Raw genomic sequence first — 26,356 nt, 5'->3', positions numbered from 1 at the left:
GATGGCGCGTGCAGTCACTCTTCTCCAAAGCTCAGCAAGGTCCATTAACCGGCCTTTCCCCGGGCGGTGCTGGAGCTCCAGGAGCTTTTCAGCCTTCTCACGCCCAGCAGGTACCGAAGCTTCGTCAGACCTGCAGCCTGCCTCTACTTACCTACTACTCCATCCATCCTCCACCGACCGCACCCCTTCATCCAGCGATTGTCCTGCAACATCGAACAACTCGCCGACCCAAACAGCACAACACCTATCCCAGTTAATTCGACCCTAGATCTGCAAAAATGGCTTCAGGATACGACAGAGCGTTGTCTGGTACGTCTGCCCCTCTTACCCGCAATCCCACCACATTAAGCTAACACGCCGCAATCAGTCTTCAGGTTCGTTACCATCGCCCCTGCTCAGGATTCGTATCACAACTTACGTCTAACTCCAATAGTCCTGATGGACACGTTTTCCAGGTCGAGTACGCTGGCGAAGCCGTAAAGCGAGGTAATATTACCTGCCCGCCACATCACAGGGCGAATCCCAGCTCACTGTTGGCGTAGGAACGTGTGCGGTTGGTGTCAAGGGCCAAGATGTCGTCGTCCTCGGATGCGAAAAGCGATCAGCTATGAAGCTGCAAGATACCCGAATTACCCCTTCCAAGATCCAACTTCTCGACACCCACGTCTGCCTCGCGTTCGCCGGGTTGAACGCCGATGCCCGTATCCTGGTTGACAAGGCCCGGTTAGAGGCTCAGTCTCACAGACTGACCGTCGAAGACCCCGCCTCCATCGAGTACATGACCAAGTATGTTGCTGGCGTTCAGCAACGGTACACACAGAGTGGTGGTGTTCGGCCCTTCGGTATTAGCACCTTGATTGTCGGCTTCGACAGTGGAAGCAAGGTGCCCCGCCTCTACCAGACTGAGCCTTCTGGCATCTACTCTGCATGGTACGGACCGAATTTGCGTGCGCAGCACAATGCATCCAGCTAACCCCTTGCAGGAAAGCCAACGCCATCGGCCGTTCCAGCAAGACCGTTCGCGAGTTCCTCGAGCGCAACTACAAGGAGGACATGGATAGAGAGGCTACCATCCGGCTTGCTATCAAGTCGCTTCTTGAAGTTGTCCAGACAGGAGCCAAGAACATCGAGATTGCTTTGATGGCACCTGGTAAGACGATCGAGATGCTCCCCGTGGAGGAGATCGAGAACTACGTCAAGAACATTGAGCAGGAGAAGCAGGAGGAGGCGGCCAAGAAGAAGACTGGCCGCACACCCGGCACGGGAACCGCGGCCATCCTTACGAGAGGCCCGGGCGATGGCGACGAGTAAGGGAATGAACAGGCGTTGCGGTTCGCGGATAGACGACACTGATGAGGGTATCTAACCAAATACCATTGTATTACCACCTTTAGACATGGATGTCGTGAGGAATCTACATAAACGGTGTCCTTGAAAAATCGCTTGCTGTCACACGTATGTTCGTAACCCAGCTAACCTTCCACTTCAACCCAACTTGTCCGCATCGTCGACTGGGTCGAATATTGATCGCCCAGCGACCTGTCGGACACGCTCGTCCTTGATCATGCGACTGTCCTTGCGCGCGTCTTCACCCTCCACGGAAATGGCAGCCTTGGGCGTGACTGCTTCGAGGACGAAATGGTTATCGCAGTGTGGGCAGTACTCGTCGGATTCCTCGAATTCCTGGGCGTCCTTGCGGAAGCATTTCTTACACTTCTTGCAGGCAAAGACCATCTCAAGGCTCTGAAGGAGCGGGTGCTTCTCCTGCTCTTGGTGGCACTCGGCGCAGTCGAACCATTTCTTGCCTGGGATAGCCAAAGTTAGATTGTGACCTGGTGGGAAAGGCGGCGGAAAGGGAAGTTGCCAGACTCACAGCAGGGTGACCGAATCGCGACTTGCGCGTTGAGAATGTGTTTGCTATGTTTGTCTGTTAGATGGCGGTCAGGGGTTGCAACATGACCCAGCTCACCACATGGCGGATATTCTTCGCGGTGCGACAACGTTGTGAATTGAGTGTTGGAGCGCAGGATATAGTTTTCGGGTCGCTTGGGTGGTTCGCGGTTGGAAGCGAGGCAAAATATTCGAGCGGCTTCGTCTTCGCGGTCTAGGTTAGGTAAAGAACATTCTATTAAAGATTTGGCAGTTGCTGATAAATTTGGCGGGGTCTTCGTTTGTTGCGCCTAGCCCAGTGCCTCCTTCCCGCTGCACACCCCGCGAAGTCGCTGAAAGATTTCCAGGTTACCTCTACTGAATCCCTGGCACAGTGGAGCACGCTAAGAGCTGCCTGCCAGTGACAAAAAGCGCTGCCCCCTGCCCAGTTGTCTCCGAAGCCTTACCATAGTATTATGTAGCACCGACCGACTGCCTGGTGCTGCTTACCTTATCTCAGCACGACTTGCTGCCTACATCATCCGCCTCTTCTCACACCCATCCGCCTGCGAAACTTTCAACCTCGACACACCCGATCTTGCCACGATGCCACCGAAGCGGAAGGCTCAAGGGGCCACCACCGGCAGCATCAAGGTTGGAAAGGGCTCCGTGGCTTCGACGCCTGGAGCAGCCACTCCTAGGAGCATTGCTAGCGATAATGAATCCTCAGTGGTGGATCCTGTGAGCGAGTCCGAGGACGAGAATCTCGAGAAGAACGTCGACAAGTTCTCAGTCGAAGCCTACCTGGACAGACCGAAGACAAATGGCCACGAATCAATGTCCGGACTCTTTAAGAAGCGCCGCGACTTCTCATACCTGCATCTCAAGCCCGATTACCAAAACCGCCCACTGTGGATCGACCCGGCGAAGGGACGCATTTTCCTCGAGAGCTTCAACCCGCTTGCTGAGCAGGCGCAGGACTTCTTGATCACAATCGCCGAGCCAATCTCCCGACCATCCTTTGTCCACGAATATGCACTCACGACGCACAGCTTGTACGCTGCGGTTTCAGTCGGCCTGTCACCCCACGACATCATCAACACTCTCGACCGATTCCTGAAGATGCCCTTGCCCGAGAGCATCCGCAAGTTCATCGAGGGCTGCACACAGAGTTTCGGCAAGGTGAAACTGGTACTCAAGAACACCAAATACTTCGTGGAGAGTACGGACCCAGTCATTCTACAGAAGCTCCTGAAGGATCCCATCATTGGTCCTCTCCGAGTACATGGAACCGAGGAGATCACCACGACGGCTGCTCCGAAGCAGGGTCCGCTGGTCATTCCAGGCACGGCTAACGCTGCCGGTGTTCGCCAAGCCGAAGAACAGAAGGCTAAGGGTCGCGAAGGTGGTGAGGTGAAGGAGGGCGAAGTCTACGCAGCGCTGAACGACGACGACGATGACGATCAGGAAATTACCCACGCCTTTGAAATTTCGGATGAGGCGGTCGAGACTGTTCAGAAGCGGTGTCTCGAGCTGGAGTATCCAGTGTTGGAGGAGTACGACTTCAGGAGAGACGAGGCCAACCCAAATCTGGAGATCGATTTGCGGCCTGGTACTTTGATTCGGCCATACCAGGAAAAGAGTCTGAGTAAGATGTTTGGCAATGGACGAGCAAAGAGTGGTCTTATCGTTCTTCCTTGCGGTGCTGGAAAGACGCTTGTCGGCATCACGGCAGCTTGCACCGTCAAGAAGGGCGTGATCGTTCTTTGCACCAGCTCCATGTCGGTCGTGCAATGGCGAAACGAGTTCCTCAAGTGGTCCAACATCAAACCGGAGGATATTGAGGCATTCACCTCGGACAACAAGGGCAGAATCTTCCCGGGTAACACCGGTATCATTGTGACTACCTACTCCATGGTTACCCAAACCAGAGAGAGATCTCACGAGGCAAAGAAGATGATGGACTTCCTGCAGACCCGAGAGTGGGGTCTGATGCTTCTTGACGAGGTGCACGTCGTCCCTGCCAATATTTTCAGAAAGGTAACATCGTCTATCAAGACACACTCGAAGCTTGGCTTGACTGCCACTCTCCTGCGTGAGGACGACAAGATTTCGGATTTGAACTTCCTGATCGGACCGAAGCTGTACGAGGCCAACTGGATGGAGCTGTCTGAACAAGGTCACATCGCGAAGGTCCAGTGCGCGGAGGTCTGGTGCCCCATGACCACCGAATTTTACGATGAGTACTTGAAGGCATCTGCCCGGAAACGGGCACTGCTCTACATCATGAACCCGCGTAAATTCCAAGCCGCGCAGTATCTCATCAACTACCACGAGTCTCGAGGAGACAAGATCATCGTCTTCTCTGACAACGTGTACGCCTTGAAGACATACGCCGAGAAGTTGGAGAAGGCATACATCTTTGGCGGCACGGGACAAGCTGAGCGAATGAACATTCTGCAGAACTTCCAACACAACCCGCAGGTCAACACGCTCTTCTTGTCAAAGATTGGAGATACGTCACTGGACTTGCCGGAGGCCACCTGCCTCATTCAGATATCGTCACATTACGGTTCTCGTCGTCAGGAAGCCCAGCGTCTTGGTCGCATTCTGCGAGCCAAGAGAAGAAATGACGAGGGCTTCAACGCCTTCTTCTACTCCCTGGTCTCCAAAGATACTCAAGAGATGTACTACTCTTCAAAGAGGCAGGCTTTCCTTGTCGACCAGGGATACGCCTTCAAGGTCATTACACAGTTGGCCAACATTGAGAAGACTCCTGGTCTTGCCTATGCCGCAGCGAGCGAGAGACGGGAGCTCCTGCAGAAGGTACTCATTGAGAATGAGGCTGGAGCTGAAGACGAGGTCATTGATGACCTGTTCCACAGCGGCACCATGGGCCGCGCGCCGGTCAGGGGCAGAAAGAAGGCTGCTGCCCGGAGAACAGCGGGCCTGCTGGGCGACCTGTCGGGTGGACAGGACATGGCGTATATGGAGCAAAACAAGAGGGTCAAGCTCAAGAAGGCGAAGGGAGAGAGCAGCGCGTTCTTCAAGAAAATTCAGAGAGAAAAGGCCAAGCGATAAAATACATTCTGGGGCTGGCCACGGCGTTGGGGACGTCTATGTCTTTGGAAAGCAAACGGCGAATTTGCATTGTAGTATAGACACCATCAAGACTGGAAGCGGCAGACGACCAGGTAGATCTGCTTATGATATAACAACACTCATATGAACGAGGACCGGCTGATGCTTGGCAAACTTACGTGCCATCCTGTGACGTGCCCTGGGTTCGGAGGGAGTTTGTACGCTTCTTTTGTTCGCGCTGGCATCCGCAGGCTTTAACGTGCCGGGCCAATTGTATCAGTGACGCCAGCAGCATATAATCTCCCCTTTGTGGGCAGCAAACATGTCATCTCGCCCGCCCAATGTGCATATGCCGAAACGGCCCATAGCGCAAGACGAAGGTGATGCCCTCGACCGAGAATACGTCGAGCGGTGGTGCCTTGCGATGCCCATCGGCCATGCTTCGCCAACGAGACGACCCGCCTTCGACCCGGTAGGTTCCGAGGACGCGCGAGGCCAAGATCACACATGTGCAAGCTCACTCGCGCGGTCGCGAAGGCAGTGACAAACCCTGATAGGGGATTATCGGGCGAGCCGCTCCGCCGCTCAGTCCTTGGGTTGCCCGGCACAATCAACTTTACGCCGTCGAGCCATAGACGGGCACGCTGCACACTCCGTATGGCACCTCGCTTGGGCAACGAAAGTGATTGGTGCAGGGGGGGAGAGGAAGGAAGCCTTGCTTCTAGGCCTCCAGGGTGGTTAAGACTGAGCCACCGCCCAGGTGGTATGATGGTTTTGATCACCAGAACCTACCATGCACGCGAGCGATGGAGGGAAACACCACCAACGTCGCGCTCCCACATCTTCTTCCACTGCCTTGCTTTTCCTTCTTCTCGTCATACTTGCTTCTATCCGTCCCTCCCCCGCCTCCCGATTCTTTGCATACGACTAAGACTACCACAACCGACTATAAGAGGAAGGGGCGAGAAGAGTAAGAGCCAATAGCAAGGGAAGGGTAATCGTGGCCTGCCCTTCTTGTACCGATGCCTCCCGCGGTCCTGAGCAGTAGTCTGGAATCCCGTGATGTTATTGGGTACGCGCTTTACGACAGCTGCTGTTCCTTAGTTTGGTTCTGATCATTTGCCGAAGTGTGCCCGCAAGCCAAAGAAAAGAGAGAGAGATCGGCCAGTTCCCATTCACGGAGGTCTAGGGCACGCTGCAACCAGCAACTGACATCCCCAGGAATTGATCTTGTTTCGTAAAACGAAATTAGACCGCCGACTGCGAAGCATAGCCATTCCCGGCAAGCATCGTTTCGGGAAAGACAAACAGCAGGCCGGTTGCGGATGCGGATGCAGTGAGAGACGAACAGTGGGAAGCGAATTGAGTCGCTAAGGGGCCCCTTTCTGCTGTCTGTCGACAATAACAAGGGGGTTTTCAAGGGAAGGAGGGAGGGGCAGGGGATTGCACCATCGACAACGCTGCTGCGCAACCTCGAGGCTTGCTAATCTAACCTACCACCGGGCGGCGTTTCCTCTTCACGTGGGCCGAGTTGGCGAATGAATCGAGGGTAGCAAAAGAGAGAGCGGATGGTCTTGGCAGACAACGAGTTGACTCGGCTAGCTGGAGTCATTCGTTCAAATCCTGTGTCCCTATCTGGCGTGCGTGGTAGGCGCTGCGCATTCAGGGTAACGGATAAGTCTTGGCATCCAGGTTTGGAGATGAGCATCGGTGTACCGTTGGCATCCCACAACTCGCATGCAGGGTTCACTAAGCCGGCTGTGTAACGGGACTGCGTCGCATCGGTTGAGTTCTCGATGACAAGGCGGTGAAGATATAGAGGAGGAGAGAAGGGGACAAGGAAAACCAGCAGCTGGCAGCAGTGTGTAATGCAGTGGTGAGATTGAGAAGTGACGAGGGTCTCTGCGCGGCGTTTTTCGATGTTTCTCAGTTCTCACCTCGGTGGGTAGGTGGGGTGAGGTCTGGGCCCGGCCGGTATGGCGGACGGAAGAAGTGACCGGCAATCCGGCGGGACAGGGGTTTGATTGGCGACGAGCGTGGAAAAGAGAGACATGCACTGGAAGATTGGTTGCATTACCTTGCCGTGATCCTTTATCGGGATGTCTTGGTACCCAGACACGGGGTTCGTCCAGGCAGGAGTCCAGAGATGATGGGTTGCGCTGCGATGAAAGGCCTCCGCTGTAAGAGATATGTTGCGCCTAAAAACAGTTCGATATGCATCAGGACCTGCTCCTTGGGGATGCCGATGGGTTTCACGGGGGCGGCCACGGCTTTGCAGTTGGCACTTGCGTGGGCATTGGGGAATTATACCTCGGGGAATTATACCTTGGGCAGCGATAAGTGTCTCTAGTCTGGTGGTGGTTCAATGCTTCCGGCCGGCGGTCCCTCAGCTGGAGCTTGGTAGCGGGTGTTGTGTCTTCTTGGCCAGGATGTCTTGTTGAACGCGGAGGCCATACTGTTTCATTGTATAGGGGTCGAGGGGCATTATTTGACCGCCTGTTTGGTGACCTTGGGAGAGTCATGTTGCGCGGGTCCGGGTCCCAAGCCAGTCTCCTGTTCGCAAGGCGGTGGTTAACATGCCTGCCAGAATAGACTCTCGGATACGCCGCTTCGCAGTTGAGAGAGTAAACAGATGCACTTGACTCCCATTTTGACATAGGACGCATGGAATAAGTACAGACGGTGTGGTGGTGTGCGCGACAAGGCAGATGTTGCACGGCAGGTTATCGGGAACACGGACGTAGCAGTACACAGTACATGATGGCATGGAGGCGATGTCGAGCCGGTGGTGGATGGGATATGCATGCGTCCACATGCTGCCGTCGAGTTGATGAGGAGGAACTGCTAGGTTGGTCAGCCAGGCACGGCACCCTCCAAGAAAGACCAAGAGATCCACGCAGTGTGCGATAGATGTGCTGGCACAAAATGACGTACTGGGGGGCCTATTGGCGACCTCGTTCCCCTGTCGCGATGCAGCTGGGCGTCGATGTCCTTTCGGCGTGTGCAGCAGCTCTGCGGTACGCTCCCTGCTTAGGTCAGTGGCAGGCAGACATGTGCTGATCCACACGCGAATTAAAGTTGCTTGGCACGCACTCCGCCAGCTTGGTTGGGGACTCTAGGGGATTTGCCTGGTAGCTCCGGGCGTGTCTTGGAATAGTACGCCACGAAACACAGATCTCACAGGTTGCATCCAATCTTACCCTGAGGGATGCCCCCCCTAGAAGGGCAAGCTAAGGAATTAGGCACCGCGTTAAGGCAGGCAGTCGGGGCAGTTGTGCGGGAAGGAGTCCCATAATGTGGCCCATGGGATTCCGACCATGTATGGAGCGCGCGCGCCCGCGCCCGCGCCATGGCTGGTGGTTGTTGCATAGAGAGGGCTGCACATGAATGATGTGCGCATATGATGAGCGATCATTCCGACAAGTTTTCGACGTGCTTGATGCAGCCATCTGCTGTCGCAGGGTGTGTCCTTGGCGACGTTGGCCATGAGCGAGGTGCAAGGTCAATCGGGGACGTAAGGCGAGGTAAGGTGAGTAAGTAAGGTGATGTGAGCGAGGTGAGGGGAGGTGCGGTAAAGTGGTTGCATTTGCAACGGTACGCCGTTTGTCCGTACTACTCCGTACTCCGTACTCTGTACTCTGTACTCTGTGTGTTGCTTAGTAGGGCGCCCTCCTTCCGATACCACCCATTCCAATCTCGATTCTCAGGGACCACGGCAGACACCTCTTCCTTCGAAGGGGGCCCACGCATGTATGCCCGCGCCCGCCCCGAGCCAGTAGGCCAAGGCCGTCCCAGGTTGAAGCCCTTGGAAAGTCCTCCGTACCTGTATGTGCCACCACCCACAGTAATCAGTACACTACGGGTACTTTCAGGGATATCTCGTTGTGTTCCATCCCCAGTGGAGCAGCAACCACTGCCAGACAAAGCTTAGCTTGGGTCGCCCCCTCCCCTCCCCCCAGGCACGGTACGGAAGGGTCTGCGCGCCATCAAGTCCTTCCACAGGTCTCCAGCTCCATGGCAAGGATGGAGGTGGATGCGGCTGTGGATGTGGTCCTGTACGCTGCTGCTTCAACTGGACTTGACGCGGTGGACGCAGCGGTCACTCCACAGAACGCCCCCGAGACGCCCGCACGCCGAACGGGCTTCCTCCCTTCTAATTAAAATAAAAAATAAAAATAAAAAAGAGCAGGGAAAAACTGGATTGGCGCCTCCTGTTCGTGGCAAACATCTAAATCTCGCCCTTTTCCCAATTTCTGCTTTGCTGGCGGCACCCTCTGCTACTTCGTCCAGAAGCCAAGAGCCAGACCCAGAGCCACAGCCAGAGCCCCCTGGCATCGGCATCGGCATCTGCAATCTGCATCTGCGACACTTGCAGCAGCCCGATTCTTCTCTTCCTTCACCTCGTCCGATCAACCTCGACTCTTCTTTCCCCGTCCTGTTTCTTTCCTGCCTCACCTTGCCCATAAACACACACTGGAATCTGATGTCACGCTTACCACGCCCGGCTGCCGCTACCCCGTCCACTTTGCCCCGTACCAATCGATCGTCATGAATTCCAGCTTAGCCGTCATCCAATCCTTTGCACAAGGACGGTTAGACTAAACAGCTTCACAGCCACAGCGTGCCAAGACCTGGCCCATTCGCCATACTCACTGCACTACTTCTCTCATATCCCCCCAGGCCAATGTCTCGACCGGTCTGGCGTTAAATCGGAGGGGAATTTCCTCCATTTCACCTCATTCAACATCATCACCACACTTGCCAGCGTAGAGATATGCTGGAAGACGCGCGCGGCTGGCTGCTCGCCCAGCTTCGGGCAGCCAAGCCTTCTTTCATCTCCAAGAAGCCGCATTTCAACTTTATCTCGGCTCATTGTAAGTTACCATCCCAACAACTCGTCGCATTCTACCTGCCCACAGCGCTGACCTGCACCGCGCTCCCGCCTCAGACTTTTGGATTTGCGGCCTCACTCTTCTGGGCTCGATCCTGATTTACGCGTCTGCCGGCGGGCAGATGACCTACATTGATGCTCTCTTCTTCGCCAGCGGCGCCAACACCCAGGCCGGTCTCAACACGATTGATGTGAACCTGCTCAACACCTTTCAGCAAATATGCCTCTACTTTTTTACCATGACCTCCAACCCCATCACCATTCACTCTTCCGTTGTCTTTCTTCGCCTGTACTGGTTCGAGAAGCGGTTCCAAGGCGTCGTCCGCGAAGCCCGCCATCGAAGAAACACCATATCCAAGTCCAAGTCCAGGGCCAGAGACGAGCTGAACCAGGCCGAGAGGGGCCGTCTAAGCGTGCGCAATATCAAGGTCATGCATACGAACGGCCATCGCTCTAGATTGACCAATGACGGCATATTGCTCGACATGAAGGAGGACCAGGATGGCCGCATATCGCCTGGGAGCAACGGCTTCGTCCCACCCTCTCACACCACAGTCCAACGTTCCGAAGAACACACGCCCGAGAACGGCTCGGAACACCATGACGACGCACACGGGACGGATATATCACAGGGTCGGATCACCTTTGCCCAGCACGTCTTCCGGAGCGACGGGACAGAACCGGAAGTCAAGCTCCCGCCGCCCTCTTCCCCCGCCCACTTGGCCATTCTTGAACGCCAGCGAAACGGCCAGGAAGAGACGTTGCGGATTCCCAATCCTAGAGACGCCGAGAGGGGCATGAAGCCGAAGCGAGTCGAAGACGATGCAGCTCCAGAGCCCGAAGACGACAGAGATGACACTACTCTGCATGTGCATGTTGCGAATAGCGGAGCGAACGAGCTCTCAGACGGCATAGGCAACAATTGGAACCGTCGACCGACGATCAAAATCGAAGAGCCCGAGCGACCCAGGGAACCCGACAGGTCGGTCAAGGAAGAGATCGCGGATGAGGCCGAGGTGATTCGCAGAACAATTCTTCCCTTCTCGTTCCGCAAACCAAGGATCTTCCAACATGGAGATAAAACAACTCACCACGACGACGACAACGCCTCTGAGAACCCTGTCGCAAGAGTCAGAAGCCGTACCTTTGACAACATCAGAACTGCATTAACCCGCGACAAAGTCGAGGACATGCCGTACCTGAGTTTCACCCCCACTATGGGACGAAACTCCGCCTTCCCTGGCCTGACACTAGAGCAGCGTGAGGAGCTGGGAGGCATTGAATATCGATCATTGAGGACACTCGCAATCATCTTGCTGTGCTACTTCTGGGGGTTCTCCATATTTGCCATCACCTGCCTTCTTCCATGGATCTACACCAGCTCCAATGCTAAGTATGCGGATATCGTCGAGTCCTCCGGCGTCAGCAAGGCCTGGTGGGGTATCTTTACAGCGAACTCGGCCTTCAACGACTTGGGGCTTACCCTGACCTCTGACAGTATGAACTCATTCAACGACGCATCCTTCATCCTCCTGATTATGTCCTTCTTGATCATCATCGGAAACACGGGTTTCCCCATCATGCTTCGAGTCATCATCTGGATCTTGTCCAAGATTGTACCAAAAGGCACGGGGCTGTGGGAAGAACTGCGGTTCCTCCTGGACCATCCTCGTCGTTGCTTCACCCTGTTGTTCCCAGCAGGTGCTACCTGGTGGCTCTTTATCATTCTCATCGGCCTGAACGTTCTCGACCTATTGTTCTTTGTCCTTCTTGATGTAAGTATTCCCATATTGATTGCGATGGGCCTCCACTAATGTCGCTTGTAGCTCAACGACAATGCCGTGAGCCACTTACCGGTACACGTTCGCATTGTGGATGGCATCTTCCAGGCTGCTTCCACCAGAACCGCGGGCTTCTCGGTCGTTAACATATCGGTACTGCACCCTGCTGTACAGGTTTCATACATGATCATGATGTACATTTCAGTGTTCCCAATTGCCATCTCTATTCGTCGCACCAACGTGTACGAAGAGAAGTCTCTTGGCGTCTATCACAGCCCCGATGAGGACATGGAAGGCACCAACGAGAACAGTGCCTGGTCATATGTCGGAACCCATTTGCGACGCCAGCTGTCTTTCGACTTGTGGTACGTGTTCCTGGGGCTCTTCATCCTGGCCATCACGGAAGGACACCGGATTCAGCAGAAGGATTTCGACGTCTACTCGGTGTTATTCGAGATTGTGAGCGCGTACGGTACGGTTGGACTCAGCTTGGGCTACCCCAACGTCAACGCATCACTCTGCTCGCAGTTCACCACAGGGGGCAAACTTATCATAATTGCGATGCAGATCCGTGGGCGCCATCGCGGTCTGCCCTATGGCCTGGATCGCGCTGTCCTCTTGCCCAGCGAGTCTCGGTTCGAAAAGGAGGCGGCTGAGGCGCAGCCGGTTCTGGTTCGGTCTGCTACTGCCGCGTCAACCGGTACTGCGCTCAGCGCCACCCGGTCGAACTTGAGGTCAAGGAGAATGAGCTCGAACAGAGGTCAAGGAAACATCATTACCCAATTCCTCCACCCCGGCCCCATGATTCCACACGACGACAGCTTCACCGACCTCTCTAGGCGCAGCAGATCATTCGGGGTTGATGAGCGCCCCCCAATGGGCGAGGACATGAGGAGGCGTAACACAGAGCCTGTGGAGGACGATACTACCTCCACCGATAGCGAGATAGCAACGCTTCCTCGGAGAGTGTTATCCACACCGGCACACTAGAGGCTGCCGCAATGGACGGCCGCGGAACGGCCGATCCCGGAGGAATAAGAAGGCTGCATATATCGTACGGCGTTTGCAAAGGTATGCTCGCCGGACACGGAGTTGTCGGGTTGGAAACATGTTTTCTGTTTGGGGCGGTTGCCAGTCGTTTTATAAGAACAGGGCGGGCTAGATGGCTCAGGCTACTTACATACTTTTTGAGATTGGCGTTTGCAATTCCTGTACATTCTTAGGATATTGTACAATTATGATGACTGACGAACAAAATATTTTGTGAAAAATACTTGAGAAGCACGTCGATGGGATGCTACTGTGTTTGCTTGTCATGTGCCGCTCGTCCTACAATGTCGATATACTGCGGCGAAGCTGGCCAACCCCCCCCCCCCCCCCCCCCCCCCCCCCCCCAAACTCAGCGCTGGAACTGGGAACACCACTTCCAACACCCTCAACCGCTCGGGGTTCGAAGCTAATGTTTCTTGAGCACCAGTCAAACCAATTGTGAGAGATAATTTTGTTCATGTACAAGACTCTATACAGGCCCATGTTGTACAGCTCGCCCATTTCTAATCGTACATCAATCACCTCAAGGGACTGGCCCCTACCAACAGCAACCGTGTAGCTCCTCGTCTCCATTTTACGAAAAACAGCCGCGGAGACGTACTCATTCTCCTCACCCCCCTCTCTCCCCTTTTTAAAACCTCGTACCAAGCTGCGAAGGACCCTTGCCCTTGCTCCGCATGCCGTACCGCTCCTTCTTCCACGCAAACACGAGGTGGTCGACGTTGCCCATGTCGTGCTTGGGCTTGCGCAGGTAGGTGAGGCGAGCGCGGCGCGCGCGCTTGGGCCTGCGCCAGACGATGTCGATACCAATGACGGTGGGGGAGTAGATCTTGTGCCACATCTCGACGCCGACCTTCATCAGCTGGCCGCGGAGCAGGATCGCCGTGTCAACGCCGCGACGGCGGATGGACATGCACACTCCGGAAAAGGGCTCGCCGGACTTGGTCGTCACCATGAGGACATCGCCAACCTTGGCGGCGTCCGGGCGGGCCGGGTCGAAGAGGCGGGTTCGGGCGCCTGTCGGGTCGAGCTGGGCGCGCTGCTGGGCGTCGAGCTCGGGTAACGGGTTCTTATGGGTTTGGCGGATCGAGGGGAGAGGGGGGTAGACTGCGAAGATCGGCTTGTCGCGGGGGCCAACTGGTGATTCATGTTAGATTCCGAACAGAAGAAGGGGGTTGTCAAGTTGGTGAGATTCGGGGGGTCCTACAGTAGGCAGGCTTGACTAGGGGTGCCGAAGCTGAGGAGGGTGTTGATGCTGGGGGCTCGGCGGCGGCGGTGGACATGGGACGGGTCAGAAGCCTCTGGTGCCTCGTCTGGCGGAGGGCCGTCTTCAGGCAGCCGATCGGCCGCCAGAGGCAGGACGTGTTCATGGTGCGAATTTGTGTCGTGGACGGACAGCTGGGGTCTTGTCGTCGGACGCAGCAAATGGGTTAGAGCGAAGCTTCGCCAGAGGTAAAGATCGAAAAGTCGAAGTTCGAGGTGTGAATTGCGCGCTATGATTGGCTCGGGGCATCAATGATGCGGAGCCGCGGCCGGTCGATCCAAAATTTTGGGCGCACCACCCTACGCAGGCCACCCCGAAGGAGCTCCCCTTCGCCGATTGCTGCCGACGACGGTCGAGGATTTTCGGAAACTCGACAGAAACCACCACTCACACATTACACACCCCCGGCCGCAATCATGTCGAGGAGTTTAATGGGAAGGGCCCTGAGGGGTGCCAAGGCGTCGGTGTGGGAGCAGCAGGCGTGCATGGCCCAGCAGCAAAGGAGCTTCAGCCAAACACCCACCCGTCAAAGTGAGTAGCTGGGAAGAAACGAAAAAAAAGAGTTTCACGACATTCTCGGGGACTATAGAGAGACTGACGCCCTGCCAAAAAAGATCCCCAAGTCGTCTTCGACAAGACCACGACGCCGGGCCTCGCCCCGATCCTCGAAGAGATCCAGTCCAACATCATCCTCCCCTACTACCTCCCCATCCACCAGCGCAAGCGCGTCTTCTCCGAGAAGCTCAAGCACCGCCTCAAGAATGACCCTGTCTACCTCGAAATCGACGGCCTCGAGCACCGCTTCTCCCACATCAACGAAGAGTCGCTCCCCCCCTCGCGCGACATCACCTGGAAGGCCCTGCGCGCGATGCAGACCCCCGACGACTGGAACAACTTCGGCCGTCTGCTTTCGGGAATGCGCAACGCGGGGCGCCACTACAGCCAGACGGACTTCGCAAAGATGATCCGGATCGCCGGCGCGCAGGGACAGATTTACACCATCATCGAGGCGGCACGGCAGGTTCGCAAGACGGGCCTGAGGCTCGACAACTCGGAGAAGGTCAACGAGGTGCTGCATTTCGTGCAGATGCGCGCCGTAGAGAGCGAGTGGGACAAGGAGAAGACGGAGCAGGCGCTGCGGTGGACGGAGATGGTGCTCGAGATGCTCGAGGACAAGAGCCACACGCCCAGCGACCGGAAGCTGAAGAAGAGGCAGCAGGAGGAGGCCGTTCAGGAGAGGTTCTCCCTGTACCAGGACCCCCAGATCCTCGGCGCCGCCCTGCATCTCTCGGCGGTGCTGGCCGTCAAGCACAACGAGGGCAAGGACATCGATGGCAAGGTCGCGGACTACGCGAAGAAGGTTGTCGAGGGGTGGCCCGCCGGCAAGGGACTGCTGCAGCTGCACCCCGAGGAGGCCTACGCTGACCGTGCGGACGGCGTTTCGTACCTGGTCAACAGCCGGACGCAGTACCTTTCGTACGCGAGCCCGATCCTGCACGGCCTGTTCCTGGCTGCTCGTGTCGTGGAGAAGCCGTTGGCGGACAGCCTGCAGACTATCGCGGCTGCGTTGGGCGCCGAGGTCAAGAACGTCGTCGAGAACCAGAACTTCCCTGCCGAGCGCGGCTTGAAGACCTACAACGCCCTCTTCGGCTCCCAGTAGACTCTCGAAGGGCGAGGCGGGACAATGGAGGCTTGAGGGGGGATATAATGTCAGGGCAGTGACAGAAGGGAAAATGGAAGAGAATCAGAAGGCTCCCGCAGAAAGGGGCTATGTACAGCTGATATGTAAGATTATCTATGTATACAAGCATCAAGACAAAGACACAAAGACCAAACCGGTCCGCTCTACACTATGGCAGGACAATGTACTTCTCCAAATGCTTGGGTATCGCGCCCAGGAGCTTCTTCTCCCCCAGCCACTTGCGCGAGAACAGACGGTCGGCGTAGCGGTACGCACCGTCACACAGCATCGTGACGACGGTGTGGCCCTTGCCCAGCTTCTCCGCGACCTCCTTGGCGGCGACGACGTTGAGCGCGGAGCTGGCGCCCAGGTACAGGCCCTCCTCGTCCAGGCAGCGGTAGACCATCTCGATGCTCTTCTCGTCGGCGATGTGCAGCGAGCCGTCGACGAGCCCGAGATCCGGGGCCAGGTTGTCCGTGATGCGGCCCTGGCCGATGCCCTCGGTGATGCTGGAGCCCGTGCGCTCGATCAGCTTCCCGCCGGAGCTGACGTACGAGTGCAGCACGCTGCCGGGCGGGTCGGCGAGGAACGACTTGACGCGGCCGCCGCTGATGTCCTTGAGGTAGCGCGTGGTTCCCGCGAGCGTGCCCGCGGTGCCCGTGGCGCACGTGAAGGCGTCGATCTTGCCCTGCGTCTGCTCCCAGATCTCCGGGCCCGTGGTCTCGATGTGCGCGCGGCGGTTGGCCGTGTTGTCGAACTGATTCGTCCACACGGCGTTGTCGAGCTTCTCGGCGTGGCGGCGGGCCTGGTGGTTGTAGTTCTCCGGGTTGTCGAACGCGACGGCGGGGACGGGGTAGACCTCGGCGCCCAGCAGCCGCAGAAGGTCGATCTTGCCCTGGGACTGGGTGTTGGGCATGTAGATGACGAGCTTGTAGCCCTTTGACCGGCAGACGTGGGCGAGGCCGATGCCCGTGTTGCCGGCGGTGCCCTCGACGACTGTGCCGCCCGGCTTCAGGAGGCCGCGTTCCTCGGCGTCCTTGACGACGTAGAGGGCCGCTCGGTCCTTGACGGAGCCGCCCGGGTTCATGAACTCGGCCTTGCCGAGGATTTCGCAGCCGGTCTCAGCGGAGAGTTGGTTCAGGCGGATGAGGGGGGTGTTGCCGATTGCTGGACAAGAACGGGTCAAAGATCAGATCACGAGTCTATCAAAGAGGTCCAGGGATTGATGATATAAAGGGGGGGGGGGGGGGGGGGGGGGGGGAGGCGTACCGCCTGTGAGGCCCTTGACCACGCCCTGCGCTCTGGAGAGGTTGAGGGAGTAGGCACTGGGCGGGTCGATGGCGCGGAGGGCCGTCGTCGCGAAACGACGCACGCCGAGACGGTTCATTTTTTCGGTACTGCGCGGGAGGCACGACGGTTCAATCGAGGGCTCGGTGCAGTGTGTGGCGAAGGAACTGGCGACGAATTGTCGGATGGGCGAAAGGTTGGGACCCTTTCGTCAAGCGTCGACGAACCTCCGGCATTCGGCTTTCTAAGCTGAAAGGGACCCGTCCTTGGTGGGGTTCTTCAATTGGGTTCAGCCCGCTACAAAAAAATCACGTCAGAGCTGCTGCTAGCGGCCGGGGTGCGTGGGTGGGTGGCTTCGCTCACGGAGCGGGGCCGGGAGTCGGTAGCCGTTGCGACGGCCGTGCCGAAAATTCGAGGCCCGCATCCAAGGTCACGAATAAGCAAATTGCCTCTCTTCCTTGCTTTAGTTGATCGTTGTGTACCGAACGAGCTTGAGGCCGCCAGTTATCACTTCAGTGGTGTCGATAACGGTGTCCAAGTGAAGAACCAGCCCATTACAGAGTCTTGACAGTGTCGAAGAACTGACAGAATATCCAATTTTCGCCTATAAGTAGAGGTAACTAGTAGTCCCGTGGGACATATACCGCTTTTCTTTCTCACTGCCGTTTCATTCATCACGGCCATGCCTTGCATAATGCCAACAGTCTTCATGACATCGCGGCGCTCCTGCCTTATGCGTAATCGTCCAGTCGTCTCACATAGGGTGATGGAAAGAGTCCTTTCGCGCCCATATAAACCCCAAAAAACCAGTCGCCGTTAACATCCTCAATCTCCCTGATCTCTGCCCCCTTGGGGAACAGCAGCTCGTCGTCCGCCTTGGAGTACCAAGCCCACGTCGCACTCGCCCTCATCCCAACGCCGCCGTCTGCCGGGAAGCCTTGCGCTAGGCCCTCGCCTGTCGGCGCATCGGCCGCCACGTCCTTGGTGACGAATCGCTCGCGCTTCTGCCCGCCCTCGTACCACCACCACTTCTGTGGAGCCTGATCATCGCCTTCTACCTGGACCGTTCGTAGGTTGCGCCCACCTACGAGATCGGACAAGATGTGCCGCAACTGCCCGCCCGGTCCGTCACGGAAGCCGACAACTATCATTCGATGGCCGCTGAGGCACCGACGCCAACCAACATGTCCGTTTTCAGGGCTGATTTGATTGCGTGCTTCCAGGTTGGCATAGCAATTTGTGCAAATGTCGTAGTCGCCCGGTTGTGTATCGGGCTCGATGGAGCTGGTACAGGTGAAGCAATGATATCGACTGTGGCTGGGCGGGATGGGATCCTGGCATACGTCGCAGCGGGTTGTGAACGTTAAGGGCTTGAAGGGACCAATACTGTGGATGTTCGGTCCCGTCAGTACGGCGGCCGAGTGAGGAGGCCGAGGCGACCTGGGACTCGCAGGCGGGGTGTGAGACTGCTGGGGCTGATAAGTCAGGGGTAGGAGAGGATGTGTGCATGATCGCCCCTGGTTCACACAATTGTTGCAGAAGCCCCAGTCGCCAAAGTTGCACAAATCGCAGCGCCAGAAGCACTCGTTCGCCCAAGCCAGACATCGAGCGCAGAAGTTGCCGCTTTCCAGACGCTTTACAGGATCCTCTGTCGTGAGCGTCCGTCTGCCCTCCGCCCCACCAGGAATGACCTTGGGTTGTAGATACCGGTTTGCTGTTAGCATGTGAGGTCTGGGTATGTCCTCATGCCCGGCGTGCCGAGCCTTCTCCCACTTGGCCCACGCCCCGTAGCCGAAGCCGAACCAGTGTAAGCAGCCCTTGCCTGACCTGTAACAGTCAAGACAGATGTTCCAGTTGCCACCGGCACAGACGCCACAATTGTAGTGAAGTTCATACTCAATGTGCGGCCTCGTACATCGGGAACACGTAATCGATGGCTCAGGGTAAAGTTGCGACCGTGTCCGCTGATGACCAGGAGTGGTTGGACTGCCGATGCCCAGGCCGACCGGGCCAGATGTTGCTTGACTGATGATGGACAGATCCGCCGGCCTGTTCGCCCGCTGCAAGCGAGGTGATAGTGGTTCGAGGGGAGGCGACGCGGCAAAATTGGCAGACACCAGGGCCGAAGAGGTGGTCACCCGGTTGGCGAAGGCAAGATCTCGTGGCCCTGGTGAACTGATGGGAGACTGTGTCGAAGTAGGCACCGACGGCGTACTCGAGCTTCGCACCTCACCAAAGGCGCTTCTAGGGGCCTGTCCCTCACCAAACTGAGTTCGCGACGTGAGATCGGTCTGTGAGCGAGTCGTCACACGAGCTTCGGGCTGCGTTGCCGGAAGGGGTGTGGTCGCGCTGCGACCGCCGCTTGAGGCCGGCCTTCTCCTTCGCCTCTCCTCTGGGCGAAGTTCCAAGTGCAGTGCGCTCTGTGAGAGCGGCGGCCGGCTGCGGTCATCGGGAAAGCCAGTCGCGCTGGTTGACCTCGAATGCGGCCGTTGCCTGCTTGTCGGCCTGGTGTTGTCGGATGCACTGGACCTGATCTCCTGTGCACGATCTGGAGAGTTCCTGGATTGACCGCTTGCATTACTCCTCCTTGCCCCGTCGCCCCGCGTACGTTCCCTTTGTCTTCGCCGGTAAGCTTCTGTGATTTTGCGGCTCAGCTCGTCGTTTCGGCTCAGGTCGATGTTGTCAAGGTCCAGCCCGTCCAATAGACCCTCCTCCTGTATCTGCCTGGCGAAATCCTCAATCTCTTTCTCAATATCGCGCTCGCTCAAATCACCCGAGCTTATCAGGGATCGCAGAGATGATTGATGTTCGATTTGCCGGCGCCTCGTATCCGACGAGTCCTCAGAACGGTGCCTCGACTCACTTCTCCGTCGCCTTCTCTGCTCGTTTGCTCTCGCATCCGGCTGCAGTTGGTCGCCGTGGGATCGGCCCTCTTCGGCCTGAGTCCTCCGGCTGCCCTCATGTCTGTGGCTGTGGCGGCTGTCCCGACTAGGATCTCGACTTCTCCTTGTTCTACCATCAGTAGAGCCACTCTCCTCCCTTCGTCGTCGTTGCCGAGGGGCCGATGAAGACTCCACCCCAACCTCCCTAAGGCTCATCTCTCGCACGTCTTCCAGCATCCTTCTCTCCTCCTCGTCTGCGCGTCTCTCCTCTGGCGTTCTCTCTGGAGACCTCTGCGCTGGCAACACTTGATCTCCTGGCTTGTACTTCTTGCCCATCTCCTCCATGTCTGCTTCAGACCTTTTCTTGTCTGGGTTTGCGGCGACAAGCATGTCGAGAAGGGTCGCCACCGTGGCATTGTGCCGTGTGTCGCGCACCGGCGCACGGCATGACGGGCAAGTGAAGATATTTGTCCCTGCGACGGGCGGGTTCGGTGAGTTTTCGGCCTGTTGTGACTGGAAAGAGAACCAGTCCTTCAGGCATGCACCGCAATACGTATGCAAGCAGTCGAGGAGAGTCAGAGGCTGGTAGAGAAGCTCGGTGCAGATCTGCGAAAAGGGTGCATTCAGTCAGCGCATTACGATTCCCAAGCCAAAGGCCAAAGTGCCCCTCTTCTAGGGCGGCGCTACATGCGTTGGATCAGACGGGCGGGCGGCAACTCACAGAGCACGTCAGCTCCCTCTCCAGGTCGAGTCCGGGCTTTGAGGAATCCATGCAGGAACTGTCGCTCCACGCGATCCCAAAAATGCCGGGCACGAAGGCAATGTCATGGAAAGATTTGCCCAAGATGCACACGAGGGGACATGCCCGTATTAAGACTGGCTGTCAGGCGCCTGGGTGGCGGGGCTTCAAAGGCTAGGCACGCCGTGGCCGCTGCAGCAAGCACCTCACAGAACCCAGAACCTGTCGAAGGAAAGGAAAAAAAACGGTCAGAACTCGCCTGTGCCTGTCATGGATGGATGCGACGGCAGCCCGACCCCACGTTGGTTCCCGCCCACCAGTGACCCGTATCCCTGCTTCTAGCTCCCAAGCATCCTAATTCCTTACGGAACCAATAAACCAAGGCCACTGCAACCCTTCCGTAGCCGCTTAGGACAGGCAACCCCCTGCAAGCTTCTGAAAATACGAACTCAATGCCCGCACCAGCCAGGTTCGCCATCTTCAGGTTCCAAAATCGAATTGTTTTCGGCGAAGCATGTGGGCTGCTCCTGAGGTGAGCTGATATGAGCTTGCAGGAATACAACGAGGCTCAGATGGTCCGCCCGCCTCCAAACCGAACTCATCGCAGACATGTACGCAGGCGACTTACGAGAGCTTTCCCACATTGGCTATCATCCTGCTTCCTGCAGAAGGGCAGAGCCAAGCAAAAATCGACGCTGAGCTGACTGTGCACTTGCATTGTCCTGCCCACGTTTGGGGGGCGAGAGACGGATTCCCCCAAAGAAACATCCATTCGCCCAGGATACTGGTTGCACAACATAATGTCTTCTACGAACTCAGACACTTCTCATACATTGCACATGTGCAGTCGATTTTCTTCAGGAGTGAGTCCACTCCGCCTTCTTCTTCTCGGCAAAGGCCTTCATGCCAATCTTTTGGTCGTTGCTGCCAAACAAGCCGTGGAATACCCTTCTCTCGAACTCGACGCCCTCCCGCAGCGGTAGGTCCTGGCTCTTGTTCACCACCTCCTTGCATGCGTTGATGGTCACTCTGGAGTAACTGGCAATGGTCTCGGCCGTCTTGAGCGTCTCCTCCATCAAAACCTCGTACGAAGGGAACGCCTTTGCCGCAAGACCCCACTTCTCGGCGTCGGCTCCGGTGAATGACTTCCCAGTCAGAATCAGCTCCATGGCCTTGGATTTTCCGATCGCCCGCGTCAGTCGCTGACTGCCGCCAGCACCGGGAATGGTGCCGAGCTTGATTTCCGGCTGGCCAAAGTTGGCATTCTCGGTGCAGTAGAGGATGTCGCACATCATTGACAGCTCACAACCTCCGCCGAGCGCATGGCCGGAGACGGCAGCGATGATGGGCTTCTTGACCTGGGTCGTGAGGAGCGACCAGGACTCGATGAAGGACTTGGAATATGCCTCGGAGAAGGTAAGAGGGGCCATCTCCTTGATATCGGCACCGGCAGCGAAGGCCTTTTGGGAGCCGGTAAGAATGATGACCGACGTGTCATCCGCTTCGTTGAATGCTCTCAGGGCTTCGTTGAGCTCGTTGATGAGGGGAGTGCAGAGAGCGTTCAAGGCCTTGGGACGGTTCAACGTCACTAAAGTGGATCATGGTAAGCGTCGTCGAGAAAGCAAATGCATGCAAATGGACGAGCAATCACCTTGCCCAACACCAGGCTTCGGCTGGGAGACCTGGATATATTCATACGACTTTCCGGCGTATCCACGCGCAAGTCTAGGTAGCGTCGGCGCCTGCAATCGAGAGGCAACGGGCCGAAGGTATCTGAAAGAGTTCATGATGACGGAGCTCCAGTCGTAGCTTGGGGGAAGGCCCTGCGTCAAGTAAGTTGGATCCTGGCTAATACGATGGAAAAACTGTTGTTTTTGGTGATTGCCCTGGTCGTCAGCTGGCTCAATTGGGCCGGTATCGCGGGTTTCAACTGGTATTGAATGTTAAAGATGGGTTGTGATGTAATAAGTAGGACAAGCTCAAGCTTAAGCCAAGCTCTAGGGATGAGCGCTGGAAAGCATCGGCTCTCCAAAGCCGAGGATACAGTCGGTCGTGGCACAGACGCTGAGTGCGCACTGTAACAGCTCCCCCCGCGTCACAGGCTCGCCAACCTTCATCAATCTGGAGCAACGGGATCCCAGGCACAGACCCCCGCCGTTTTGGCAGGTGTGCCCCACCGTGTTCAAGATTGCCCAGGTGGTTCAAGTCTGGAGCTGCGCCACAGGGGCTTGCTCCGGGCCCCCTTCAGAGGATCCAATCACTGGGCGGCGCAATCCAATCGCTGGAAATCGGGTAAGACTCGGGCAAACAACAGGCGCGACCGGGCAGGCCATGCCCAGCAAAGAAGGGACAGGTTGTAGCAAGCAAGCCTTACATTACGTGGCTGACCCTATTTCCAGCGATCCCGTCAACCCAAAAATTCGTCCGGACAGATCGCGACAGCGGCGGCCTCTTTACAGCATCACCATCCTCGTCTTGCACCCCGATCAACGGGTCAATATTCGCGGCATCACAACTGTGCATCTTTAGCTCCTTGCACGACTTTGCTCCTAGAGTTTTAACCTAGCAACTCTCGCCCAAAATGGACTCCGTCGAGCCAGAACAGACTGCGTTCTCCTCAGTCACAGCGCACACCTCCCGACTCCAGAGAGTAAGACTGCCCCGAATTCAACGATGCAACTCCGCCATGCTCTGGCGAACTTTGGCTAACATTTTGTGAAGCAATACCAAGCGCTCCTCGATCAGTCAACGCCCTTTGTGCTCTATAGATGGGTCTCCACCGGAGTCTGCCTCCTCGTCTTCTTTGCCCGCGTCTTCATCGCGCAAGGCTGGTACATCGTCGCATACGCCCTCGGCATCTACCTTCTCAACCTCTTCCTGGCTTTCTTGCAGCCCAAGTTCGACCCCTCCAATGAGGCGCTAGACAACGATATGGAGGATGGCAGTGTGGGCACCCTCCCCACCAAGCAGGACGAGGAGTTCCGCCCCTTTATCCGCCGTCTCCCTGAGTTCAAGTTCTGGTACTGGGCCACCCGCGCGATCCTTATCGGCTTCTTCTGCAGTTGGTGGGAGATCTTCAACGTCCCCGTCTTCTGGCCCGTTCTGGTCATGTACTGGTTCATCCTCTTCTTCCTGACGAGTGCGTATCCTCCCCGTCGCGACAGTATTGACGCAAGCTGACCTCCTATCTAGTGCGCAAGCAAATCCAGCACATGATCAAGTACCGCTACGTTCCCTTCACCTTTGGCAAGAAGAACTACGCCAAGAACAGCTCCTAGAGGAGTACGTCCCTTAACGATGCGACGGATCGGAAGTTTTAACGAGACGGGTCGATGTCAGGCGCTGAAGGCGAGGACATTTGTAAGTCTAGGCACGCAAAAAAATAGACAGTATGCGAGGATGAATACAACTTTTGACGAGTTTGAACGGTGACGAAAGGAGGGGGATGTATGTATAGAAAGATTGGCGCTTGTATGAGAGCATGGACGGTTGCGACGGCGAACTACACGGGGCGCATCAGGACGCGTTCCTGCACGGTCGGGAGCCATTGCCCCGTTGATGAGTGACGGTTTTGCTTTGAAATCATTCATCTCATACTACGTATTGTAATAGAGAACGACGAATTTGTCTGCTTTTTTTTCCCAGTCATATCGCGGTATTGGCTCGTTAGCTATTGTGAGTGACAGCATGGTGCTGGTGCTCTTCGTCCGATAAGTTAGTCGATAAGGCTCGCGGCCCGGGCGTTGGCGCAACTCGCCCGAACTTCAGCCTCGTGGAACTTTTCCGGGCCACTTGCACCTTCCTAGTCAACGCGACCGCGACCCTGTCCCCTCCGCCAATTGTCGAAGCAATCACCCCCTCTCCCTCAATCTTATCCAGTGCACGATCGCAATCGGTGCTGTTACGAATCACGATCGAAAAGTCAGGATGTCGTCCTCAGCGCCTCGCGGCGGCGAGCGCATGATCCATCAGGATTTCATCGCCAGAATCCGATACTCCAATGCCCTGCCGCCGCCTCCCAACCCGCCCAAGCTGCTCGACATTCCCAACACTGGCCTTGCCAGCGGCCAATACACAACGCCTGGGTTTGCCTCTCGTCTTGCGAGAGAGCAACCGCTGAACATCGAGGTCGATGCGGAGCTGGGCATGCCCTTGGACTTGGTGGGCATGCCTGGTATCTTTGACGGAGACGAGAGCTGTAAACGCGACCTCATCATTCGATTCAAAGAGCAACACTAACATTTATGCAGCTATTCAAGCGCCCTCGCACCCTCCCCCCGTTCACCCCCACGACAGAGCTCTGCTTCGACCGCTGTCCACCCTGGGCCGGGCCAAGAGCACCGCCGAAGCATCGGTCTCCTTCCTCCGAAGAACCGAATACATCTCCTCCGTAACACCTAGAAAGGGAGGCGTCGCGGCCACAGGAGCCTTCATAAACCCTAAGATTAAGCGCGCAGAGAAGCGCCGCTCCCCAGAGCCGGACAAAGACTCGCCTGCTGCCATCAGACGCAAGATCGAGAAGAGCTTTGAGAACGCCGAGCGGTTCGTTAGCAACCCAAGCCGCCATCGTCATCCGAGCAAACCCACTGTCCATCTCGTGCAGTCTTTCCCTCTGCTGCCCGATCATGACGCCTTCCCCGATTCCGGCGCGTATGTCACCGTCAAACTCCTCACGAACCCGGTGGCCAGCTCCAACAAGTACGACCGCCGTCTGCTCAGCGGTCTGCTCCGCCCTCTTGACAGGAGCCCTGAGGAGAACGAGGCTTTCCAAGCTGCACTCGAAGCGCACGAGCGCGATCCCATCAGATGCCCCAAACCCGCCAACCTGATGGACTACAGCTTCTTCCTCCCCGCAACCCAAAATGCGGGCGATAACTTTCGGGCCAAGTTCGACCCGGAGAACCCCGACCATGATGATGACTCGCTGTATACACACAAGAGCGGCAACAGTGGCTGCTTTCAGTTTTCGCGCCTTCGTGCTTATGAAACAACCAAGGAGACGGAATTGGACCACAACACCAAGTATAGCGAGGAGGTCATTCTCGCCTTCAACGAGGAACCGTCTGGCAGTAAACAGAAGGCCGCCTACTACTACCCGGTGATTCAGCGCACCACTATCCGTCCTCAGCGTGCCAAGAACATTGCGCGCACGTTGAGTCAGGTGGAGGACGAGACACAGGTTGTCAACGAAGTGGAGGTATCCATCACCGACCCCAAGGGCGCGCCTCGGGAGAACATGAAGCGGTACAAGGATAAGCCGATAGGCTATGTCGAAGAGGTACAGGATCCATTCCCACCGGTTGAGGGCAACGGCGAGGGTGCAGCGCCAGGAACGCCCTCGGACCACGACGCCGACGGCGACGAGGAAGATGAGGATTGAGGGCGAGGTGAAAGCACGAAGGGCATGAGGGTGCCATGAAACTGCGCGTAGTTGAAAAGGGAGTTCTTGAAAGCAGGGCCGCAGCTGTCATGGTCGTTGTAACATCAGTTCTTTCGCAGGCCATTGGCGTTGAATGTGAAAAGGGGTTCCAAAGGGGGCCATCTAGATAACGGAGCACTTGAGAAGAAAGAATCACACAGGATGAACTTAATCTTTCCCCCGTGGTCTCAGCCCAGAAGTCCGCGTACCGATGCTTGGACTGGTTGTGGGTCGGCAGGCTGGAACCCAAAGAAGTGCGGCAGGATGCTGCCGTAGTCAGCCTCGGCGAGGGAAAGTTTCCGATACACAGACAGAAACATCCCGCGCGCAAGCGTACGGAGCAGGCGAGGGGCTGCTGTACCGGGTGTGAGGTCATGATGCTTTAATTAGTATGTACGAGTCTATCTGTTGT

At 56.7% G+C, this 26,356-nt stretch overlaps 11 protein-coding genes across 11 annotated transcripts; 6 read left to right on the top strand and 5 right to left on the bottom strand.

Moving 5' to 3' along the window:
• Window positions 1–278: 278 nt before the first annotated feature.
• On the top strand, window positions 279–1,311 carry EsH8_IV_000979 (proteasome core particle subunit alpha 4; the record flags this gene model as incomplete). The annotated part of the gene is made up of 4 exons (XM_083265869.1): window positions 279–309; window positions 400–486; window positions 543–930; window positions 984–1,311. 4 exons carry the CDS (start codon window positions 279–281, stop codon window positions 1,309–1,311), a joined length of 834 nt encoding a protein of 277 aa, XP_083124764.1.
• A 174-nt stretch (window positions 1,312–1,485) lies between these two features.
• On the bottom strand, window positions 1,486–1,974 carry EsH8_IV_000978 (CHY zinc finger protein; the record flags this gene model as incomplete). Its single annotated transcript, XM_083265868.1, has 3 exons — window positions 1,486–1,805; window positions 1,874–1,917; window positions 1,970–1,974. 3 exons carry the CDS (start codon window positions 1,972–1,974, stop codon window positions 1,486–1,488), a joined length of 369 nt encoding a protein of 122 aa, XP_083124763.1.
• Window positions 1,975–2,475: 501 nt separating this feature from the next.
• EsH8_IV_000977 (P-loop containing nucleoside triphosphate hydrolase protein) lies at window positions 2,476–4,950 on the top strand (the record flags this gene model as incomplete). Its single annotated transcript, XM_083265867.1, has 1 exon — window positions 2,476–4,950. The coding sequence occupies one exon, from the start codon at window positions 2,476–2,478 to the stop codon at window positions 4,948–4,950; it is 2,475 nt and encodes an 824-aa protein (XP_083124762.1).
• Window positions 4,951–9,724: 4,774 nt separating this feature from the next.
• On the top strand, window positions 9,725–12,612 carry EsH8_IV_000976 (cation transport protein-domain-containing protein; the record flags this gene model as incomplete). The annotated part of the gene is made up of 3 exons (XM_083265866.1): window positions 9,725–9,824; window positions 9,899–11,616; window positions 11,668–12,612. The coding sequence occupies 3 exons, from the start codon at window positions 9,725–9,727 to the stop codon at window positions 12,610–12,612; spliced, it is 2,763 nt and encodes a 920-aa protein (XP_083124761.1).
• Window positions 12,613–13,303: 691 nt separating this feature from the next.
• EsH8_IV_000975 (mitochondrial 54S ribosomal protein bL19m) lies at window positions 13,304–14,042 on the bottom strand (the record flags this gene model as incomplete). The annotated part of the gene is made up of 2 exons (XM_083265865.1): window positions 13,304–13,809; window positions 13,880–14,042. The coding sequence occupies 2 exons, from the start codon at window positions 14,040–14,042 to the stop codon at window positions 13,304–13,306; spliced, it is 669 nt and encodes a 222-aa protein (XP_083124760.1).
• A 310-nt stretch (window positions 14,043–14,352) lies between these two features.
• Window positions 14,353–15,596, top strand: EsH8_IV_000974 (uncharacterized protein; the record flags this gene model as incomplete). Its single annotated transcript, XM_083265864.1, has 2 exons — window positions 14,353–14,467; window positions 14,551–15,596. The coding sequence occupies 2 exons, from the start codon at window positions 14,353–14,355 to the stop codon at window positions 15,594–15,596; spliced, it is 1,161 nt and encodes a 386-aa protein (XP_083124759.1).
• Window positions 15,597–15,786: 190 nt separating this feature from the next.
• Window positions 15,787–17,004, bottom strand: EsH8_IV_000973 (tryptophan synthase beta subunit-like PLP-dependent enzyme; the record flags this gene model as incomplete). Its single annotated transcript, XM_083265863.1, has 2 exons — window positions 15,787–16,784; window positions 16,887–17,004. 2 exons carry the CDS (start codon window positions 17,002–17,004, stop codon window positions 15,787–15,789), a joined length of 1,116 nt encoding a protein of 371 aa, XP_083124758.1.
• Window positions 17,005–17,635: 631 nt separating this feature from the next.
• EsH8_IV_000972 (uncharacterized protein) lies at window positions 17,636–20,558 on the bottom strand (the record flags this gene model as incomplete). Its single annotated transcript, XM_083265862.1, has 2 exons — window positions 17,636–20,392; window positions 20,508–20,558. 2 exons carry the CDS (start codon window positions 20,556–20,558, stop codon window positions 17,636–17,638), a joined length of 2,808 nt encoding a protein of 935 aa, XP_083124757.1.
• Window positions 20,559–21,382: 824 nt separating this feature from the next.
• Window positions 21,383–22,312, bottom strand: EsH8_IV_000971 (enoyl-CoA hydratase echA; the record flags this gene model as incomplete). The annotated part of the gene is made up of 2 exons (XM_083265861.1): window positions 21,383–22,113; window positions 22,177–22,312. The coding sequence occupies 2 exons, from the start codon at window positions 22,310–22,312 to the stop codon at window positions 21,383–21,385; spliced, it is 867 nt and encodes a 288-aa protein (XP_083124756.1).
• A 794-nt stretch (window positions 22,313–23,106) lies between these two features.
• EsH8_IV_000970 (protein retrieval receptor) lies at window positions 23,107–23,803 on the top strand (the record flags this gene model as incomplete). The annotated part of the gene is made up of 3 exons (XM_083265860.1): window positions 23,107–23,175; window positions 23,247–23,664; window positions 23,718–23,803. 3 exons carry the CDS (start codon window positions 23,107–23,109, stop codon window positions 23,801–23,803), a joined length of 573 nt encoding a protein of 190 aa, XP_083124755.1.
• Window positions 23,804–24,452: 649 nt separating this feature from the next.
• Window positions 24,453–25,905, top strand: EsH8_IV_000969 (RNA polymerase II-associated; the record flags this gene model as incomplete). Its single annotated transcript, XM_083265859.1, has 2 exons — window positions 24,453–24,723; window positions 24,776–25,905. 2 exons carry the CDS (start codon window positions 24,453–24,455, stop codon window positions 25,903–25,905), a joined length of 1,401 nt encoding a protein of 466 aa, XP_083124754.1.
• Window positions 25,906–26,356: the final 451 nt, after the last annotated feature.

Source organism: Colletotrichum jinshuiense, chromosome 4 (genome assembly GCF_051148585.1).
Source record: "Colletotrichum jinshuiense chromosome 4, complete sequence".
Lineage (NCBI taxonomy): Eukaryota > Fungi > Ascomycota > Sordariomycetes > Glomerellales > Glomerellaceae > Colletotrichum > Colletotrichum jinshuiense.
Note: the sequence above shows the minus strand (reverse complement) of the source record. Positions and strands in the feature narration are given on the sequence as shown.